General features: G+C 48.4%; 3 protein-coding genes across 4 annotated transcripts; 1 reads left to right on the top strand and 2 right to left on the bottom strand.

The window, feature by feature from the left end:
• Window positions 1-1,253: 1,253 nt before the first annotated feature.
• Window positions 1,254-2,488, bottom strand: HYPK (huntingtin interacting protein K). Of its 2 annotated transcripts, XM_075531876.1 has the most exons (4): window positions 2,271-2,475; window positions 1,887-1,942; window positions 1,505-1,556; window positions 1,254-1,410 (listed from the first exon to the last, which is right to left on the bottom strand). In XM_075531876.1, the coding sequence occupies exons 1-4, from the start codon at window positions 2,430-2,432 to the stop codon at window positions 1,315-1,317; spliced, it is 366 nt and encodes a 121-aa protein (XP_075387991.1). In that variant the 5' UTR covers window positions 2,433-2,475; the 3' UTR covers window positions 1,254-1,314. The 2 variants fall into 2 exon arrangements, with proteins under 2 accessions (XP_075387991.1, XP_075387992.1); XM_075531877.1 differs by lacking the exons at window positions 1,254-1,410; window positions 1,887-1,942 and having other exon boundaries at window positions 1,497-1,556; window positions 2,271-2,488.
• Window positions 2,489-5,797: 3,309 nt separating this feature from the next.
• On the top strand, window positions 5,798-10,194 carry SERINC4 (serine incorporator 4). Its single transcript, XM_075531880.1, has 10 exons — window positions 5,798-5,971; window positions 6,375-6,454; window positions 6,588-6,681; window positions 6,904-7,115; window positions 7,540-7,635; window positions 7,730-7,856; window positions 8,233-8,305; window positions 8,732-8,780; window positions 8,925-9,069; window positions 9,262-10,194. Exons 1-10 carry the CDS (start codon window positions 5,799-5,801, stop codon window positions 9,392-9,394), a joined length of 1,182 nt encoding a protein of 393 aa, XP_075387995.1. The 5' UTR covers window position 5,798; the 3' UTR covers window positions 9,395-10,194.
• A 218-nt stretch (window positions 10,195-10,412) lies between these two features.
• SERF2 (small EDRK-rich factor 2) lies at window positions 10,413-12,096 on the bottom strand. The gene is made up of 3 exons (XM_075531879.1): window positions 11,963-12,096; window positions 11,252-11,360; window positions 10,413-10,623 (listed from the first exon to the last, which is right to left on the bottom strand). Exons 1-3 carry the CDS (start codon window positions 11,967-11,969, stop codon window positions 10,560-10,562), a joined length of 180 nt encoding a protein of 59 aa, XP_075387994.1. The 5' UTR covers window positions 11,970-12,096; the 3' UTR covers window positions 10,413-10,559.
• Between the last annotated feature and the right edge of the window lie 9,164 nt (window positions 12,097-21,260).

Below are 21,260 nucleotides of genomic sequence, written 5' to 3'. Positions count from 1 at the left end.
ACAGTCTTTTTACAGGAGGAGAAAATCCCATCTTTCTCAGCATCTGATGGTTTCAAACTGCTGATCTGACAGATGCAGCCAAACACTTACCCACTGTGCCACCATGCTCCCTGAGCAGCTACAGATGTTTGGTTTTCCCAGATCTCTAGTTGTACATGGAGCAAAAATTGACCCTTGAAATGGGCATCCATTTTAATGAATCCAAGGATTAAGTACCTACTAGAATCTTCTTACCCAGCTCATATTATCAAGGAGGGCACTAGGACTTTACAAGAGGCAATGTAGTGATAGCCTGCCTGAGTTAAAATCAAGTCAATACTTTTTTTCCTGTATTATAACCACCATTTGAACAAGGCAGAGCACTAACTCTTAGGGCCTGGCTTAAGACATTTCATCAGTGGAAAGGCTATTTCTTTACTGCACAAAAAAATTAAGACTAAGGTCCTTCCAGGCATCCTTTAAGTAAATGCCCACTTGGAGAATCACACAAAAACATCTTTTAATGTCCCAGAATAAAAGTATGAGTACAAATAATTGCAGTGATAAAGTAAGCACATAAAGATGAACACAAATACACGTCACTGTTGTGTGCTGGAGGAGAGATCTTAAAAAATTATAAAGCCAAGATTAATTTAGGCCTGGGAATTCTTTTCAAAGTTTGCAGCTGGCATCATTCCAAGTGTCCACTCTGATGGCAAGTCCAAGTCCATGCATTTTACATAACCAGATCATGAAATACTTAAAACCTTATTATTTATTCTACAGTTGAAACAAATGCTCAGCAAGGGTAACTTGGCCAAATTTAATAAACTGAATGTATAATTTATCTTCTCTGCAATAGGAAATGGAATGTACGGTAAATTGGTATTTACACCTACAATGTCTTTGGCAGGTAACTTACTCATAAGCTAAGCTTATAGAATCCTCCGGGATCTTGTTAAAGTGTAAATTCTGATTCAGTAGATCTGAGATGGAAACAAGGATCCGACTAAAAAGATTCAAAGCCCTGCTAGAGCCACATACCATGGAGTATAGTACCTTTGCTGAGAATCCAGTTATACCATGGGGGAGTGCAACTGAGTAAATGTCTAGTCAGATGAGTGAGCCTTGACCACCTGAAGGCCTTTACTCAACAAAGAGTACAAAAGAAAACCTGTATGACCCCTTCACACAGGATAGGTTATGATGAGGCACACATAGACTCAGTTACACTCCAACATCTAACAGTGTAATATAACAGACATTGTACTTGGTCCCAGATAATAAAACAAAAGCATCTTTATTGCAATAAATTAATCCAGTGACATCCACAGATTAGTTGGTTAGTGCAATAAGAGCCTCCACCACATTGCCCATGTGCTCCCGCAAGCTCCGCTCCGCTGCTGCTCTGGAGATCTCCATCTCAGTCATCTGCAGGAAGATGATCAATTGTCACCCAAATGTGCTGACTACTTTTAAGCAAAGCACCCTCCCCTGCCCACTTAGCACCGCCATTCCTACTCACTATCAGCTCCAGATCTTCTTTCTTGATGGTGACTTTTGCCAGTTCCTTCTCCCTGTAAACATGCCGGCGCATTAGTCTTCAATCTACCGCCACCGTAAACTCCCGGGAAGAACCAGTCCCAGCGGTGCCTTGCAAACCACCTTTATACCCCCCTCGAGATGTGGAGTCTCGGAAACCCACAGAAGCAGGTCTACTTTGTCCAACTGGGTCCCTATGAATCAGAACCAGATGACAGTTTTGGTTTTGAAAATGACTCCACCCTCTCCACTTCATAACCAACAGCAAGGTGTTGTAAGCCTTAGATGGGCAGGAACCCGACACAATAATAGGTGTTCTTTTATATGAAGGAAACAGGAGGCCTGGATGCATGTGGAGAACGTACCGCTCCTGTTTGGCTTTCTGTTCCCGGGACCGTCTGTCTCCAATCACGGACATGGCCTATGGAAAAGGCGGGTTTCGTTATTGCCACATGTTCTGCCTACCGCAGTCCCCGATGATCCAAAAAGCCAAAGCTACGCGGAGTATGCAGCTATTCGTGAAGACAAGTGTGTCAAAGGACCCAAAGACATTCAATCCTGGGCCACTTTAAATCCAATTTCCATCCACCTCTTCGCTAAGTGGACAGCTCCCGCTGGCAGCTCAGTTTCCCTTGGTTCTAACCTCTGCCATGTGGTCGGGACCCAGTCCTGGCACTTGGGCTGCCCGCTACCACCTCGGGGGCCCTCTCCCGCTCCGCCTGCCCAGACACGCTCGCGGCCGACCTCACCGTCTCCAGGTTGGAACTCTGGATCTCCTTCTCCTCCGCATAGTCGGTGACTCGCTCCAGGTCCGCTGCGCCACTATCATGCTTCCGGGGCTTTTCTGGAGGCCGCTCCGGACCACTGGTCTCAGTCTCCAACTCCAGTTCCACGTCCCCCTCGGTAGCCATAGCGATCCCAGCGCGCAGCCGCTCTGCGGGACCACGACTTCCGGGCGCCGCCTCGCAGCTTCCGCTCGGGGCGGAGGAAGGCGGGGCTAGTTCCGGCCACGCCCCCATCACGCTCCCACGGGAAAGGCTGCTTTGGGGAACGTCGTGCTCGGTTTCTGCAAGGCCGTCTCCCAGACCTACCACGTGCCAACACCTCACCCCGCACGGACCATGTTCTTAAGCAGGACGTCCCAACCGACATCCTTCCTCCACACAGACACACAATCTGTTCAACCTAGGTGCATTTCTAATCCTAAACCAATTAGGACTGCTAATCCAGGGGAGGCCAGATATGCAAATGTTCCTTCCTCTGGGGAAGGACAGCCTTAGCATGGGCCGCTGGAAAGAAACCACCTTCACAGGGGCATTTGTATTGACCACACCAAGGTAACTTTCCTTAATGTTTCCCATGCTCGGGCCTTTCCGCCTTCCACTGGAAGGCCAGCTGTACCCCTGATGCAGTCGGATGGGCTGAGAAGAAAATAAAGCCGCTCTTTTCCCACTGCTGCACCTGGGCCTCATTACCGGGAAAAGGACGGTGGGCGCCCAGCTTATTGCAGGCCCCAGCACCTCCCTCCGCCTGCCACAGCAACGCAGTGGACTCAGCAGTGCCACCATGAATCCCCCCTTCTACCAGGTGAGACGTCTTTGGGCAAATAGATGTGAAAGCTCCCTTGATCGAAATTAACAACGAAAGGGCAGCTGGAGCTTAGGAGGAAAATGAAAGCAACCCAATCGAGGCGACAGGCTTTCCTTTCCCGACACCTTTTATTTCTTTGCCTCTAAAATTCCAAACCCCGTTACAGTCGATTCGGATAGGGCAGACCTGAGCGGCTGTATATGGGTTCCACGATGGTAATTGTAGGAAACTGTAATTTTTATCAATTGGGCAGTTTACAGATCAGTTTTCCCATTCAATTTATACATCATTTTGTTTCATGTCATTGACTGCAACACTAACAATGTAACATCACATCTTTATGGTAATGTTTCCATTCCTTACTTGCTGAATTTTGTCCTGAGGCAAATGCTGCCCTTTCCATCTTACCTGGTTCCATTGTTCCAGGTTGAGTAAACAAACCTTTTATTGTTCCAGTCTATAGAACCGGGGTAGAACTGCCACTCTGGGGTGCCGAAAACTGTTAACTCTCCAGAGAGTAAAGAGCCTCATCCTTATCCCATGGAGTGGCTTGTGCTTAAGTGCTGACCTTGCAGTTAGAGGTCTAACCTGTCTGTAACCACTAGGCACCAAGGTTCCTTTCTCCCTGTCTACTGTTGCCCTACAAGCTGAGTCATGGGGGTGAGGTTCATTTCCAGATTCAAGGGTGACCAAGGGCCATGGTCCCTGGGGTTCCATCAGTATCCACTCAACCAGTAAGCCTGGTCTTTGTGATGGTTTTGAGTTGGGTCCTACCCTTTTCCCTGGCTCCATCCCAGCACCTTCTCACGTGACACTTTTCATAGCAATTGGTCATGCTAGCCGCACACAATCTACTTACTCAGGTCTCAGGGTCCTGGAGGCTGCTGTTTGAGTGGTCCATTGGACTATTTCCCTGTGTGTTTTTTTTCTTCACTTTTCTTGCCTCCAGATGAGGGGAGTTGCACCTTAGATAGGTGCTCAGGAGCTTTTAGGACCCCAGTCATTACTGACCAAAACACTGTGTTATGACAAATGACCAACCTTGTTGTGACCATGGTAGCCCTCAAGGTGTTTGATTGTCTTTTTTTTTTTTAATTATTATGTCTTGAGTTTTCATCTTTACTCCACCGCATTCATGGATATCTTTGCAACAGGGTAAACATTTACAAATATCCTCTATCAAACCTCCAGACATCTATGGGTATAGTCCGGCTCTCCCTCCCACACCTGTGCATCTACTCATAGACCACCACCGTTGCAGGACTATGTGTATAACGGTATTTGTCGCCGTTGCCATTAACTCTTGCACCCCTCAGTGCTACACTGCCAGGTCCTCACAGCTGCAGACAACCTCATCATTGTCCTAAGGAGAGGCTGTTGGGTCTGAACCACCAACCACAATTCGCAGCCCAGCACTTAACCTCTTGTACCACTGGGATTTCTTGTCTCTAAAATTACTGAGTAGTAAATCTCTCCCATGCTCTCTCAGCCCCAGATGTTTAGTTGTAGGGAAATGTCAGAGGCCACGTGTAACAGCCTTTTAGGAAGTTTTCCTCACCCCTGCAGTTAAGCTCTTATGATGAAAGTCTTCAGGAGAAAGTTGCCGATGAAAAGCCATTCTGAGTACCTTGGAAGTAGACCTTGAAAATTCTAGAATACATTTTTTAATCCAATCTCATGGGTTAACCTCACACCTACATTAATGTAAGCCTTTCCTCGGTCAATGTCCACCCTGCTGTCCTGCCTCTGCTCCACCTCCAGGTGTCCTGCTGTGGTCCTGTGCCATGTGCCAGCTGCTGCCACTCTAGGTGGGCCCCTCTCAGAGAGGCCACTTGTAGCCGCCTGTTCTACATCCTCCTACATATGGGAGCCTCAGCAGCCTGCTGCCTCCTGTTGTCACAGGCAGTCGTGGACAAGGTCTGGGGCAAGGGGCACGGGGTAAGTGGGTAGGGATTGGGTTAGACTATGGGCTGCCCCATATTTTGATCCTGAAAGCAAAAAACCTTCCAAGAGGGGAGGAGACAAGCCAGTCAGGGTGCAGTGTAGCAACAATGAAACACATCTTTCCTCTCGTTCCTAAATGCTTCCTGCACCCCCCCCCCCCACTATCATGATCCCAATTCTACCTTACAAATCTGGCTAGACCAGAGGATGTACACTGGTACAGATAGGAACTGGAAACACAGGGAATCCAGGACAGATGACCCCTTCAGGTGAGTGGCGATACCGGGAGGGTGATGTGGAAAGGGGGAACTGATTACAAGGATCTACATATAACCTCCTCCCTAAGGGACGGACAACAGGAAAGTGGGTGAAGGGAGACGTCGGACAGTGCAAGATATGACAAAATAATAATTTATAAAGTATCAAGGGTTTATGAGGGAGGGAGCGGGGAGGGAGGGGAAAAATAAGGAGTCAATGCCAGGGACTTAAGTAGAGAGCAAATGTTTTAATAATGATGAGGACAATGAATGTACAAATGTGCTTGACACAATTGATGTATGTATGGATTGTGATCAGAGTTGTATGAGCCTCTAATAAAATAATTATAAAAAACCAAAAACCTTCCAAGAGATGTAGCCTTGCTGGAAGTGGCCAGTAAGTGGACCCAGCAGCAAGGAGTAGGTCCCTCTCCTTGTATGCCTTCGCTCCCATTTCTCACACATGCCCCCTCTCTCTAGATCCAGATGCCCTTTGGGCTGTGTGTCCACCTGTTTGGCAATGCTGACTGTCCAGTGCTCACTGGCTCTGGGGCTGTGTACAGAGTCTGTGCAGGAACTGCCACTTTCCATCTGCTGCAGGCTGTGCTGCTGGTCCACCTCCACTCCCCTGCCAGCCCACGGGCACAGCTGCACAATAGGTTTGTGGGTACTCTCTAGGAGGGGCGGACTGAAGGCGGGATGGAGGCACAAGTTGAGTAAAGGAAATTCAAGGGTAAAAATTAATCGTACTGTGAAGACAAGAAATGTGGGTTTAAGGCCCTTGCTTCCCGTTACTTGCTGTGTGACCATAAGCCAGATATTTAATCTGAGTTTTTAGTCTCTAAAATGGACCATTAACAGTGAGATTATAAGCAAAAATCAATGGTATCCAAGGGGTGGAATAACCTTTTCTTCTATTTTTAGTTTTTTTCTCCACCCGCTAACCTGTTTTGCCATCTCTTCCATCTTTCCCTGTAGATACTGTTCGCTGTCCTTTGCCTTTTCTTTGTTTTAATAATTCATTTTGTCTTCTGAGTCTGGTTTCCTTTCCCGCCAAAACAGCTTCTGGCTCCTCAAGCTGCTGTTGCTGCTCAGCCTCTGTGCTGTGGCCTTCTGCCTCCCTGAGGAGCATCTCTTCCCAGGTACACACCATCGCACCTCCCCCCCTCCCAATCCCCCCCCCTCCAGCAGAGAAAGGGTAAAGGTATTCCATGTCAAAGAAAGGGGAGGAAGAGGCTGGGAGCCATGTGACCAGCTCCCTCTCCCCACCTGCAGTTTGGCATTACATTGGCATTGGTGGAGGCTTCATGTTCATCCTACTGCAACTGGTACTTATCACAGCCTTTGCCCAATCCTGGAACAAGAGCTGGTAAGAAGCACAGAACCCCAAGGCCTTTCCCGGGGAGACCTGCCTGGCATTGACATGCCGGGAGTGGGGCGGGGACAGAGGGCAGGCAGGTCAGGGTTGCACAGCTTCTCCGGAATGTGATGACTGTGGCCCAAGTTGGGTGGGTAGTCATACCAAAAGAAAGGGCGGGAGGCAGAAAGAATAAGGTGGCGCTCCCAGCCATTGCCCACATCCCACTTTTAGGGAGAGAGGTGCAGCTCACAACTGCGGCTGGTTCACAGCAGTGCTGCTGGCCACCCTGGGCTTCTACAGCATGGCAGGTGTGGGAGCTGCACTCTTGTTCCGCCACTACACCCACCCGGCTGGCTGCCTGCTCAACAAGATGCTGCTCAGTCTGCACCTTTGCTTCTGTGGCCTCCTCTCCTTCCTCTCCATCGCTCCCTGCATCCGCCTCAGTGGGTACACGCCCTGTAACATTCCATCTTGGGGGCTGGCTTTCTAGGTAGCACATTTCACTCACTTACCAAATCTCTATGCAAGAATCTGACAGAACCTCTGCTTCCCTGGAGAGTGGGGAGGCAGAAGTAGGAGTGGGAATATAGAAGTGAAGGAAGTTTACCACCCTGTAGGCCAAGGGTCCTCAAACTACGGCCCATGGGCCACATCTGGCCTGCCCATGACATTTATGCAGCCCACAGGGTGTTTTTGCCCTGTTTGTTATTTTACTTCAAAATAAGATATGTGCAGTGTGCATAGGAATTTGTTCATAGTTTTTTTAACTATAGTCTGGCCCTCCAACGGGTCTGAGGGACAGCGAACTGGCCCCGTTTAAAAAGTCTGAGGACCCCTGCTGTGACAAATGGTCCCCATTCTCCCCAGAGCAAACTCGTTCTGGCCTTCTACAAGCTTCTATCATCAGCTGCTATGTCGTGTACCTCACCTTCTCTGCACTCTCCAGTCGTCCTCCAGAGAGAGGTAAGGACAAGACTCCAGTCCCCTCCTAGGTTTTTTTGCCCCCGTCAAATACCCAGCTGCTGCTTCTTACCACCCTTCCGTTATAACTTCTCAGTAATTCTTCAAGGGCAGAATCACACCTTTTGCAGACCTGGCCTGAGGAACGTGGGAGCCCAGACACCGGACAGCTCCCTGGCTGTGCTGAGTGCTGGCATCATGTATGCTTGTGTGCTTTTTGCTTGGTGCGTGCGTCAAGGTGTCAGGAGAGAGAGGTATGGGAGGAGGGAGGGCGCCCAGAGGGAGAGACGGTCATGCCCGCGTCAGTGGTTTATTTAGACTCTAAAGCAAGACTAGAGGAAAGCTCCCCGTGAACAGGGACACTTTCTAAGAATAGCGTTTTGTCAGATGATCTGCATGAGGGGGTGGGGCGGGGCTGGGGCAGTGGGTGGAGACTCAAGAATTAAAAATACACATAAAGCTCTTAGGGCCCTCACAAGATACAAGATTCCTAAATCCCTGTGAGCTCTGGATACATTTTGAGGAGGAGCTGCTCAGAGAGCAGTTAACAACCCTCCCAAAGGTGAGCCTGGACCTGCTTAGAACTCTTTCCTTTCTCAGCAATGAGGCTTCCTACCTGGCGGAGGTATTCGGGCCCTTGTGGATCATCAAGGTTTACAGCTATGAGTTTCAGGTGAGGAGAGCTCAAGATCCCACCCCTCATCCTGCAAACCAGCACACGCCCACCATACACACCCACACACATCCTACCAGCCTCTACCCAGAATGCTCAGATTCTAGCTGTCAAGACCTTTTATTGAGGACCCACAATGCGCTAGGCACTGGCTACGTTACATACATAATCTCATTTAATTTCACCCTCACAACAACCCTGTGAGGTAGGTACTTGCTCCATTTTACAAATGGAGGAATCAAGGCACAGGTGAAACAACTTACACCAAAGGTCCCATGGTCCGTTAGGTAATAGGGCTGGAATTTGAACCTAGGCGTGCCCCCCCCCACCCCGCCCCTTTCCAGGAGACTAACCTTTTCAAAGACAGGGAGTTTCCTACTTTGCCCTTCCGTTCCCTCCAAGACATGCCGCCTTCTCTCTTTGCAGAAACCCTCTCTCTGGTTTTGCTGCCCCCAAACAGTGGAGCCAGAGGAAGGTGAGTTGTCAAGTGAGGATCCCTAAGAAACAATCATTTCCGTAAAGTGCCAAAGAGCCCTGGGGAGCCTCCAGGAAAGCAGCCAGGGGCAGGAAGAGGTATTTTATAGTCAAACTGTTCCCAGTAGTTCTTCCATCTCTCCAGGGCCAAGGGCAAGAGCTGTCAGGCCAAGTGACCAAGAAACAGCTGCAGCTCAAGCCCAGCACCTTCCCTACAGCTATTCCGCCTTCCACTTTGTCTTCTTCCTTGCATCACTCTACATCATGGTTACCCTTACCAACTGGTTCAGGTAGGATGGAGTTGGGCCAGGGGCATGCATGCTCTGGAACACGTGGCTATTTGGGGCAAAGAACAAACCAAGGCCATTCCTAAGGCTTCTCAGGCGACACGCACCAATCAGCTCTACTCTTTGGTGGGAAGACAGGGCAGTTGAAAAGCTTAAGAGCTGCATATTCTCTAACCAGAGCCTTTGGTTTCACAGCTATGAGGAAGCGGAACTGGAAGACACATTCACCAGGGGTAGCTGGGCTACCTTCTGGGTCAAGGTTGCCTCATGCTGGGCCTGTGTACTCCTCTATCTGGGGCTGCTCCTGGCCTCTAGTCTGGGTTCATAAGCTGAAATCGCCTTGAGGTTCTACCCCTAGTTCTGACTCAGGAGAGCCTTGTTTCACTATCTCAAGGACACAACAGGCAATTAACTCCTTTTAAGTTAGACAGCCCTATGTCTGAATTGGAAGATGTAGTCCTATACGTCCCAATGCTCTGGCAGAGAGTCTGACTCGGGGATGCTGCCATTAGATCTTCATCCCAGCTCAAGTCAGCAACCCAGGCACCAGTGCTGATCCCAACAGAGAGTGGCACCAGCCCTCACCAGGTTCTTGAGCTGGGGGGCCAAGGGGGATGGGCACACAAACAGGGACTAAAGACTTGGCTCTGTCCTTCGAGCTAAAAAGAAAATAAGTTCAATCCTGGGCCCAGGAATGAAAGATGCCCAGAACCACAAAACCAGGACGTTAGATGAAAGGAGCACAAGGCTTACCCCAGGTTTTAATCCTCACATGAAGGTCAAGGCGAGAAATACTACCGAAATTCCTTGAGAAATGACAGAGCAGAAGAGAATGTGAATACTTGAGAGCAGCAAGATTTTTTAGCCAACTTTCAAGCAGGCAGGCAGACTGAGGAAGAATGAGAAAGAGGGGCATAAACTTAGGTCCCAGAACCTTCCCACTTAGGCTCGCAATTCCATCGTTAAGCTAGTCTCCAAGTTGGGGGTGGCACAAAAATCAGGGAAGTTCCTAGAAGATTCCTCGACTGCATCCCACAGTACTTATTTGATTGCCATAGTATAATAAAAAGAGTTTTCTTTCGGTGATGTTTCATTTATCAGTCTACACACCCACAACCTTTTAGGAGTCTAAAGTTATCTCCCCTTTTGGTGGGAAAGGGCAGCCATTCCTCCATCCCCATCCCCCCCACCCCAAACCCCAGTCAAACCAGGCGCTCAAGGAATTACAAAGCTACGTTTAATACTTTGGGGTGAGCCCCACAGGAATAAAAAACACTGGGAAGGGGTAACCCCCTCACCCCCCAGGTGTGGCCCAGGGGGCGAGGGGCTACCTGAGGGGAAGGGAGCACAACAGGGACCCGCTGCAGACTCAGGGCAAAGGGAATGCCATCGGTGCTGGGACCTGTGAGCACTACAGGAGGAACGCGAGCGTGGTAGGACTGGCTCCAGGCACACAGGCGGAGGGCAAGAGGGTTGGACACGAAGCCACAGAGCTACTTGGGTTCCTCCTTCTTCTCGTTTGCCTTTTTCTGCTTCTGCTGCATGATCTCCGAGTCCCTGGGGGTAGAGATGATGGGGCACTGGGAGGTACCAGAGGGCAAAAAGGACAAGATGCAGGGGGATGGAGGGCACAAAGGATAAGATGGAAGTGGATGGGACAAAATTCAGCATTTGACTGCTGTATTCCCACCCTAGGAGAACAAAGAGGAAGAGAGCTGAAGCTCAAAAGGCAGCCAGTCTCCATCTGGCTGTGGCCCAAAGGTCAGAAGTCTGGCCTCACAGGCCCAAGGCTTACGCTCTCTACTCTGCTGAGTACCACACCCAGGAACACCAGTGAGAAGGCTGGGAGAAGGGAGGTGGAACAAAGAATAGCAAGGAGCAAAAAATTCGGGGCTTTCTCATCACCAGGACTGGATTTGAAATGGGAAGCTTCCTGCCCTTGCCCTTGCTCCAGGGAAACCAGACTGAGGGCAGGCACACGCCCCAGTCTCTTCCTGTCAGACTCTGAGCTAACCATTTGGAGGGTAGGGAGGAAATAAAACCCTGAAGAAAGCAATGCATTCTGCCCCTCACGACAAGGCCAGGCTTGAGCCCTGAGTCCCTCTCTCTCTCTCCAGGTACAACCCTTCACCTCACCCAGGTTCCTCCCCGAGTCCCCGCCCACTCCTCCCCTCCCTGGGGCTACCTCTGCTTGCGGGCAGCAGCAGAAAGCCCGTCATCTCGGCGCTTTCCCTTAACCGAGTCGCTCTGCTTTTTCATATTCTTCTGGCGGGCAAGCTCGCGTTGGTTACCGCCTGAAAGAAAGAGGTAAAAGGTGAGACTTGGGGGCCGCTCGGGCCACACACAGGCGACTCTCCCTCCCTCCCCAGGATCCCCGGGAGATTCTACACTTCCTCCGGGACCCACACCCGCCCACCTCGGGGTCCAGGCTGCTGACAGGAGGGTTAGGGGCGGGAGGGAGTGGAGCTGCATGGACGGGTCAAGCTGGGGGGCAGAGGTGGGGAAAGACTGTCCCGAGGAGCCGGCGAAGGGGTGTAGGGTTTCGGGACGGCATAGGGTCCAGGACGGGTGGTGATGCACCGACGGGGCTGGGTCTCTGTGGGGGGAGGGGCTGGGTCTGAAGTAGGGGGCTCTGGGCCCATCACAGGGCACAAGGCGTCTCCCCTCAATGCAGACGGCCGGGGCGGGTATATGCCTAACGGGGGGGGGGTGCTCTCGAGAAGTATCGATGGGCGAAAAGTCTCCATTTCCGGGCTCCAAATGTGAGGGTCGCTAAAGAACGCTCTGAGAAAGGGCTCGGCGGGGAAGCTGCGAGGAGGTCAATGCCGACGATTAGGCGGCCGCGTGCAGGGTGCACAGGGAGGAAAGGACCGGAGGAGGGGGTCTCGGTGCTCACGGGTCATGGCGACGGCAGCGGCTCCGGCCTGCCTAGGTTGCGTCCCCTCGTTCTGGCTGACGTTGCAGGCCCCGCCCCCTTCTACGACGTCACAATCCGTCCCTTTCCTCCCCGCCTCTTCTCTCCGAGGCGACTGTTCCCATTGGGTAGAAAGAAGCACGTGGGGCTGCGGGCCACTCACGAGCCGGAGCGGGTAAGGGGCGGAGCTTCGCGGGCGGAGCGCGCAGCGTGGGGCGGGGCTTCTCCAGCCCGTAGAAACTAGACCGGGTCACGTGGGCACGACGGCGTGGAGGGTTGTGGCCGACGATGTGGCGCTCCCGCGGGCCCGAGCACGTGACTAAAGAGTGACCTCACTTAGGGACCGTTTAGGGCGCTAACTTGTGCGCCCAGAGGGAACGCAGTTGTGGGCGCAGGAAGAATGCCCACAGGGACACAGACTAAATTTGGGCCCGTTAGTCAGGGGTCCTCCTCCTCCCCTTCCTCCTCCTCTTCTTGCACACGAAGTGTTCTCCATCTGATGTAAACTCTGCAGCTTTAGAACCACTCCTCCTTCCAAGGAAATTGCTTCTCAAGGAACTCCCGGGGCACTTCTACCCTGCCCTGTAGGCAAGGTCACTTTGATTTGGGGTCAACTCGAGGCCAGTGTGTTTGGCTCTGCTCCCTTATCCCCCAGATCATTTCAGCACAAAGTTGCAGTAGCAGCGCAGAAGTATTGAAGGACTCCACAAACACGAAGGAGAGGGGGAGACATTGGGGGAAACACACCATATGTCCATTTCTGCCCCTGGACTGTCGCGATCAGCCATACTCGCTTTTACCAGGTTGTTTGATAGAGCTCGAAGCTAAGGTTTCCCTCAAAACCCATTCTCTCGCAAACCATCCCATTCACCCACCGTGGAGTTGATGCCAACTCGTGGTGGTGGACTAACTGCTCACAAGTAGATCGGCAATGGAACCACCGAGGGACGCCCCCTTCTCTCCCTTTTCCATTATTTTTCTAAGACTCCGCCAGGGACGCTGCATATAGAGCAGAAGAGGAGGAAACAGGACTTAGACCTGTAAACCTAAAAAGAAGCTGGACTAACTGACTTCTCAATGGCAAGATCCCCGTGGATGGCGTGCAGTTCCTGCTGCATGTGCAGAACCCACGGAGTCGGTCAGCCGTGTGGAAAAAACTAAACTAGGCTAAGAGATGAGTCAAAGGAAGCACACGTGGAGGGAAGTTATCAGATGGGGGAAAGTGGAGCAGTACCATGACCACCTCTTACCAAGTCACCCCACACCATCCCTGGCCCGGAGAGTATTCCCAATCCTAGCCTAACCAGTCTGATCCCCTTACCTCCAGTCTAATCTTTCCAGGTTTTGGAGAGATTTGCATATTCTTTCAACAGATAGTAATTGCACGCTAAATGTGTGCCAACTGTTAGACATTGGATATCCCATGGTGAAGAAAACATTTATCTCTGAGAAATATAGAGTAGAGGAAATAGCACTTGCTTTAGCGAGTGCTCACTCTATACATTTATAAGGGTAAGTAAAAGATAGTTACATCTATTGGCTACAAAGTACATGAGGGTAAGTGAAAAATATATCCACATCTATTGGCTACAAAGTCACAGAAACCTTTCTTAAAAATAACAAAATGTCAAGCTATTGTTTCTCGACATAGCCTACATGAAGGTCTGTAAAATTCTGAAGGCAGGGTTTTCATCTCTAACCCTTCCTACCAAAGAATACTGTGCTCTACAATTTACAAATGGCAGTTTTAGCATCCTCAAGGGACTCAAGCCTTGCATCTTGGAATTTCCAAAATGACGTCAAGGAGCCAGCAAGATGGCTATAAAAGGCCCGAGTAGAGAGACTGAACTCAGAGAGCTAGGAACCAAGGAGGAGACATCATCTACCCTCTCCAACTCTACCTGGGTGAGTACACCGATGAAGGCAGTGCTTAATGGGACTAAGGGCTAATGATTGATGACTTGATAATGAATTTAACAGATGTAATGTTTACCCCGTAGTTAATACTTAAGTAAATTGGAAGTATGTTACACTGTTTGGTGTGTGTTTGAAATGAATAAACCAAGAATTTGAAAATATCTAAGAGTGTAATGTAATCATTGATCTCACCACTCATGACACTGCTCCCACCTTCCCCTTCCCCTCCTGGTAGGGCTACTCTCATTATTAGTCCTGAGGGGTTTATCTATCCTGGGTTCCCTGTGTTGCCAGCTCTTATCTGTACCAGTGTACATGATCTGGTCTAGCCGGATTTGGTAGAATTGGGGTCATGATAGTGGGGGAGAGGAAACATTAAAGAACTAGAGGAAAGTTGTGTGTTTCATCAATGCTATACTGCACCCTGACTGGCTAGTCTCTTCCTCGTGACCCTCTGTAAGGGGATTTTATTGTGAATTATGTGACAGCTTAAAGAGCAGATAATTGACTTTGTGTTAGACAATTCTGCTACATATTATTTTAACTCACCCATTGCAATGCCCTCGCTGTACGGCGTCACTAATTCTGTGTCCTCTCCCGTTTCCATTCTTCTTTCTTTCCTAACCCATCCTGATGGGAACGCTTGGAGGACAGCCCTTGCTGTCCTCCAAGAGTGAACAGATGCATTATCATAAAGGGAAAAAATTCCTTGGCACAATTCTTTTTTTCTTTTTTTTTAATCATTTTCTTGGCGACTCATACAACTCTTATCACAATCCATACATACATCAATTGTGTAAAGCGCATTTGTACATTCGTTATCCTCATCATTCTCAACACATTTGAGAATGAGGAAGCATTTAGGAACTAGAGGAAAGTTTTAAGGTTGCTACACTGAACCCTGACTGGCTCGTCTTCCTTCCATAGGGGGATGTCTAGTGCCTACAGATGGGCTTTGGGTCCCCACTCTGCACTCCCCCTCATTCACAATTATATGATTTTTGTTCTTTGATGCCTGTTAACTGATCACGGCACCTCATGAGTACACAGGCTGGTGTGCTTCTTCCATGTGGGCTTTGTTGCTTCTGAGCTAGATGGCCGCTTATTTACCTTCAAGCCTTTAAGACCCCAGATGCTATATCTTTTAATAACCGAGCACCGTCGGCTTTCTTCACCACATTTGCTTATGCACCCACTTTGTCTTCAGCAATTGTGTCGGGAAGATGAGCATCAAGGAATGCCGGTTTAGTAGATCAAAGTATTCTTGCATTGAGGAAGTACTTGAGTGGAGGCCCAATGTCCTTCTGCTACCTTAGTACTAAACTTATAAATATATGCACATAAATTTATTTCCCCATCCTCATATGTAAATATACTTACATATGTACATGCTTTTATTTAGACCTCTACAAATGCCTTTGCCTCCTAGTTATTTCCTCTATTTCCTTTTACTTTCCTCTTATCCCACTATCATGCTCAGCCTTCATTTGGGTTTCAGTAATTCCGCTTGGTTACATTATCCTTGATCACGCCTCCTACACCTTCCTCACCTACCAGGCCTCCTACACCCTCTACACCACCGATTTGGATCACTTGCTGTTTCCTTGTCCCTGGGTTTGTTAACACCACTTCCTTTCCCCCCACCTTCCCCTCTCCTTGGCACAATTCTCCTGGTCCTTTTCTCACTAGTGTAGTTTTCATTTTCTTAAAACTTCTTAATTATAAGCCTTCATGACTGTCCTGTGTGCTTTAAGAAAATGTATCAAGATTACCCTTTTAGAATAAAAAAATAGTTGCGAAGAAAAATGATGTAAGGGTGGCATCTGTCCTGCTCCAGCTATGCAAGGGGGAAAGAAAATCTAACTCGGTTAAGATCTCCTAAGGCAGATCTCTATGAGGCTGGGGTCAGACATGTGTCTCCCCTCCATCCCCTTGACCCTACCCTGAAACCAACAGTCCCTCCCACTGCATTCTACTTCTGCGGCCTGGTTCAGTAATTAATTGCATTGACCATACAGAACTCACAAGAGATCCTCACAATTATGCGGTTTTTTTATGGAAGTAAACAAGTTACAGTTCAGATGAGACATGTTCAAGATACAGTTGTTCAGCCAGGACATGTTACAAAGCCCTTCTAGGGCTGCTGATCAATGCCCAAAGGACATGGCGTTGTACCATAAGCCTCAGTTGATGGCACCCAGTTCCAGCTCATTGGTCAGCAAACCTAGCTCCCCCAATTAAGTGTCCAGAGGCACTCCACTCCACAAGTCAACTTCTTGACTGAAGACATTCAGTTTGCTGGATGGAATAAGTCCATCTTTCTATCCTTTTTCTTTCTTATTTTAAATGTCCTTTTATTGGGAGCTCATACAGCTCTTATCACAATCCATACATCCATCCATTGTGTCAAGCACATTTGTACATTCATTGCCATCATTTTCTTTGTATTTTTTAATCTGACATTTTAATTGTTTTATTTATATATTTTTAATCATTTTATTGGGGGCTCATACAGCTCTTATCACAATCCATCCATCCATTGTGTCAAGCACATTTGTATATATGTTGTCATCAATTTCTTCTACTTGAGCCCTAGATAACAGCTCATTTTTTCCCCTTCCTTCACCACACTCCCTTCCTCCCTCATGAACCCTGGATAATTTATAAATTGTCTTTTCATGTCTTACACTGAACAATGTCTCCCTTGACTCACTTTTCTGTTGTGTGTCCCCCTGGGAAGGGGTTATATGGAGATCATTGTGATTGGTCTTTCTTTTCTTTCTTTTCCACCTTTCTGATTCCTGCTCTGGCGCCTGGTTCTGAGGCTGCTCCTCTACCACTGTTTCTCCTCAGAGGTCAAAGGTGACTCCTAGATCAAGGAGGTTCCCTGCAGAGGGATGTCAGAGTCTAAAGAACACATGCCACTTCTGCCTCTTCTCCCTTGTTGGTAGTGAAATCCTCCTGCCTGCTTCTGAGATGACTGATTTGTATCCAGCAGAATGGCAACCATTCACAGCTGCCTCATTTAATACAATCATTAACTTTCCCCACCTTCCCAGCCAGAGCCATCAGGGAGAAGTCATTTGGTGAGAGGAAGAAAGAGGGTGGCTAGAAGGGCCGTATTAAATAACTCAGTGCATTAGCATCTGAGCTGACCTCTCTGCCTTGAATTGAACTGGCTCCTAATGATGCTCTTGGAAGCCTCTGTTGGCCTTGGACCCTAAGGAGACAAAGGAGACAAGTGTATTACTGAGAGAACTTGGCTGCAGCAATCCACTGATCACAGAGACACATTTCAACACTTTGTGTTTGGTGTAAACCCAAGCATGTATGAATCTGGAACCGTAGTAGCAATACTATTGCTACACATATACGTGAAATATAGGAGCCCCGGTGGCATCGTGGTTATTTGTTGGGCTATGAGTGGCAAGGTCAGCATTTGGAAGCTACCAGCAGCACCAAAGGAGAAATCTAAGGCTTTCTACTCCGGTAGACAGTTACACTTTCAGAAACGTACAGGGGCAGCTCCACCCTGTCCTAGAGGGTCACTGTGAATCAGCATTGACTTGAGGGCAATTTGTACATTCATTGCCCTCATCATTCTCAAAACATTTGCTCTCCCCTTAAGCCCTGGCATCAGCTCCTCATTTTTTTCCTCTCCCTCACTGCTCCCCCCTCCCTCATAGTCTTAAATTATTATTTTGTCTTATCTTGCACTGTCTGAAGTCTCCCTTCCCCCACTTTTCTGTTGTCCATCCTTGTAATCGGTTCCCCCTTTCCAGCCCACCCTCCCTTCACCCTCCCGGTACGGCCACTCTCACCACTGGTTCTGAAAGGATCATCCATCCTGGATTCCCTGTGTTTCCAGTTCCTATCTGTCCCAGTGTACATCCTCTGGTCTAGCCAGATTTGTAAGGTAGAATTGGGATCATGATACTGGGGGGGAGAAGAAGCATTTAGGAAGGAGAGGAAAGTTGTATGTTTCATCGTTGCTACATTGCTCATCTCCTCCCAGCAACCCTTCTGTAAGAGGATGTCCAGTGGCCTACAAATGGGCTTTGGGTCTCCATTCCGTACTCCCCCACTCATTCACAATGATATGATTTTTTGTTCTGATGATGCCGGATATCTGATCTCTTTGTCACCTCATGAGCGCGCAGGTTGGTGTGCTTCTTCCATGTGGACTTTGTTGCTTCTGAGCTAGATGGTCGCTTGTTTATCTTCAAGCCTTTAAGACCCCAGATGATATCTTTTGATAGCCGGCACCATCAGCTTTTTTGACCACATTTACTTATTCACCTGCTTTGTCTTCAGCAATTGTGTCGGGAAAGTGAGCATCATAGAATGCCAGTTTACCAGGGGCTTAGGTGGAGAGCAAATGTTTTGAGAATGATGAGGGCAATGAATGTACAAATGTGCTTTACACAATTGATGTATGTATGGATAGTGATAAGAGTTGTAGGAGCCCCTAAGAAAATGATTGAAAAAAAAGAATGCCAATTTAATAGAGTTTGGTTTGATTTTATAAGAAACATATATGAAAATAAATATTATGAAGGTGGCTGGGGATGAGCTGATATGAAGGGTTCAAGTAGAAAGAAAACGTTTAGAAAATGATCATGGCAACATATGTACAAATGTGCTGGACACATGGATGGATAGATTGTGAGAAGAGCTGTATTAGCCTCCAATAACATTATTCTTTTTTTAAAAAAGAAGAAAATTCATATTATACATATTGATATACATATTATTTAAATTGATTGTAATAATTGCTTTTAAAGAAAAGAGCAAATTCTATGCAAGAGTGCTATGAAAACGATTTAACAGGCAGTACAGCACAGACACCTACCCATCAAAGCATGTGAATATAATCGGAATGAAGGCAAGAGATGAAGGCCTCTTCTACCTGCCCCGGCTGCCAGGAGCTAGCCGAATAGAATAGCTAGTTCCATGAAGAACATATTCAGTCTCTAATTTTGAAGCAGCTCACATGTGAGCTACGAATGAGGAGGTCGCCAAGTCAGGAGAGGAAGGGTAAGTAGAACGCCCCAGAAGAGGGAACAGCAGGTGTGAAGCTTTGCCCTAAGGCCCTGCTGTCCCCAGGCCATTCCAGCAAGAACCACCAAGATGGTGAGTCACTGATCCCTATGGTGAAACTAGGTCAGCTGTAGGTAGGGCCGTGAAGTGATTGATTGGGGTGCTGTTGCGGATATAACTATGAGCTTACATGAAGCCAGTGCTTTTGAGGGACATTAAGTGAACTGTTCCTACTTGAGCCTCACAGTGACCTTTTGAGGTGTATTATCCATCTCTTATTGATTTAGAAACCTTGACATCAGGAGGTTACATAACTTTCCCAAAGAAACACAGGTAATGAAGGGTGGAGCTGGGAGTCTAACCCAGCCCGTACTCTTTCTTCATTAGCAGCAGCAGGGTGTACATTTTGACAAGCTCACTCTTTGGGTAAGGAATGAATTCGAGCAGAGGGATGGAGGCAGGAGGGCCAGTCAGGAGATCATCACAGGCATCCTGGATACTAGGCCTCATCTGCTAAGAGTAAAATGAAATTCAGACTGATTTTGGCAAAGGGGCTGGGGGAGGGAACTGGTGATGGGCTAGGGTGTAACTGGCCATATGGGAAACTAGAACTTGTCACTCCAGGATGCCTCCTTACCTCTGGTTCCACTTTTTCAGACCAAGATTCCTTTACATGACAAGAAATGGCCACCACTGCCCTCATCTCTCAGTTTGTCTAAGATACCCAGATCTCTTAGTTCCATTTTTTAAAAAACTCCAGGACAGGGCTTGCGATGGGTCAGATGCCCACTTTTGTGGTGGTGCAGTGGGTGTGAGTCAAAATAAGATGACATGATTCCTCTACCCTAACTAGATCCCCACCAGAGCCCATGATTAGCATGGGAGAAGAGCAATTTCCTCAAAGAAGAGGAGCTTGTCCTGGTACCCCCACCCCCTCAAAAGGACCCTTCCAGAGAACGGATGCCCATCACAGCAGAGAGCCACTCAGACTGAGGCGGAGCCACCAGGAAGGGCAACAGTAGCCTTTCTAAATGTGTTGGAGGTTCAGCGAGCGATTGGATGAGCGGTCATGGTGAGAAAGATATTGTTGCTCTCCCAGTTCATTCATACAATATTCATTGTATCTGTGTGCCAGGCACTGGGAATCCAGTGGCGAACAAAACAGACATGACCTCTGACCTCATGAAGGGAACGCTTTAGGAGAGGAGACTGAAGATACACGGGTAAACAAGTGCACAAACCACTCAGCATATAATTACAACGCGTGCTAAGTGTTAGGAGAGAGAAGTGGAAGGGTAAAGACTAATCTATCCCCGTTTCTGTGCTGACATTTAACATAGGCGTGAAGGATGAGAAGGAACTAGTTTTAGGGAAAGTAAAATACGGCTGCAGCCTATCACGGGCAGTGCAGTTGAATCCCCAAAGTTCCTAACATGGGTCCTTAATTATGGAAGAGCACGGCGGTTTAGGGAAGATCTCCGCTTCCTCTCTGTGCTTCAAGGGCACGCCTAAATGACAAGACAATCAGGCAAACCCATCCCTCTGAGTACTGATTGGTTTAAGAACCCAGGCCTATGCCAATTGTATGATATTTACTTGGTCATAGTGGTTCAGTGGTTCATGACCCAAATTAGCCTGATCAAACTAACTAGCTGCCATGTCGCAGAGTCAGTGGCAACTCTTAGCCACCCTATAGGACAGTGCAGAACTGCCCCATGTGGGTTCCCAGGAGCGTTCACTCTTTATGGGAGTAGACAGCCTCCTTTTTCTCCTGGATCAGACTAAAGAGGTTTGTGTTCCATTGCCATCCTCTCTCTCGCTGACTTGACAGAGACACATGTAGCCCCTAAAACTCCTGGCAGCTTTACTCTTTGGACTTAAGGGGGCCAGCCTCAGGAAGAAGCAAAAGGAATCTCAATCCTTGATGATTGTGTTGGGCTACATGAGTTCGAACCTTTGTTTTACTGCCGTGGACCAAACCGTTCTAGCTCCCTTTAAGCTACTTTGGCTCAACACTGCCCGCACCCCCACCCCCCACCCTGGCACACGTCCGGAGTTTACAAGGCTGTTCCCTCTGCCTATAAGGTATCTCTGCCAGCAGTACAATTGGGCCAATCCACATACCTCCCTTGGGGTGTTTCTTAATCTTCATCTTCCCCCAGATCAGTGGTTCTCAATCTTCCTAATACCTCGACCCTTTCAGACAGTTCCTCATGTGGTGGTGACCCCAACCATCAAATTATTTTCGTTGCTACTTCATCACTGTCATTTTGTTACTGTTCTGAATTGGGCCATTCCTGTGAAAGGGTCGTTCAACCCCCAG

The sequence above is a fragment of the Tenrec ecaudatus genome, chromosome 14 (assembly GCF_050624435.1).
Source record: "Tenrec ecaudatus isolate mTenEca1 chromosome 14, mTenEca1.hap1, whole genome shotgun sequence".
NCBI lineage: Eukaryota > Metazoa > Chordata > Mammalia > Afrosoricida > Tenrecidae > Tenrec > Tenrec ecaudatus.
This window is presented reverse-complemented; position numbering and strand designations above follow the sequence as displayed.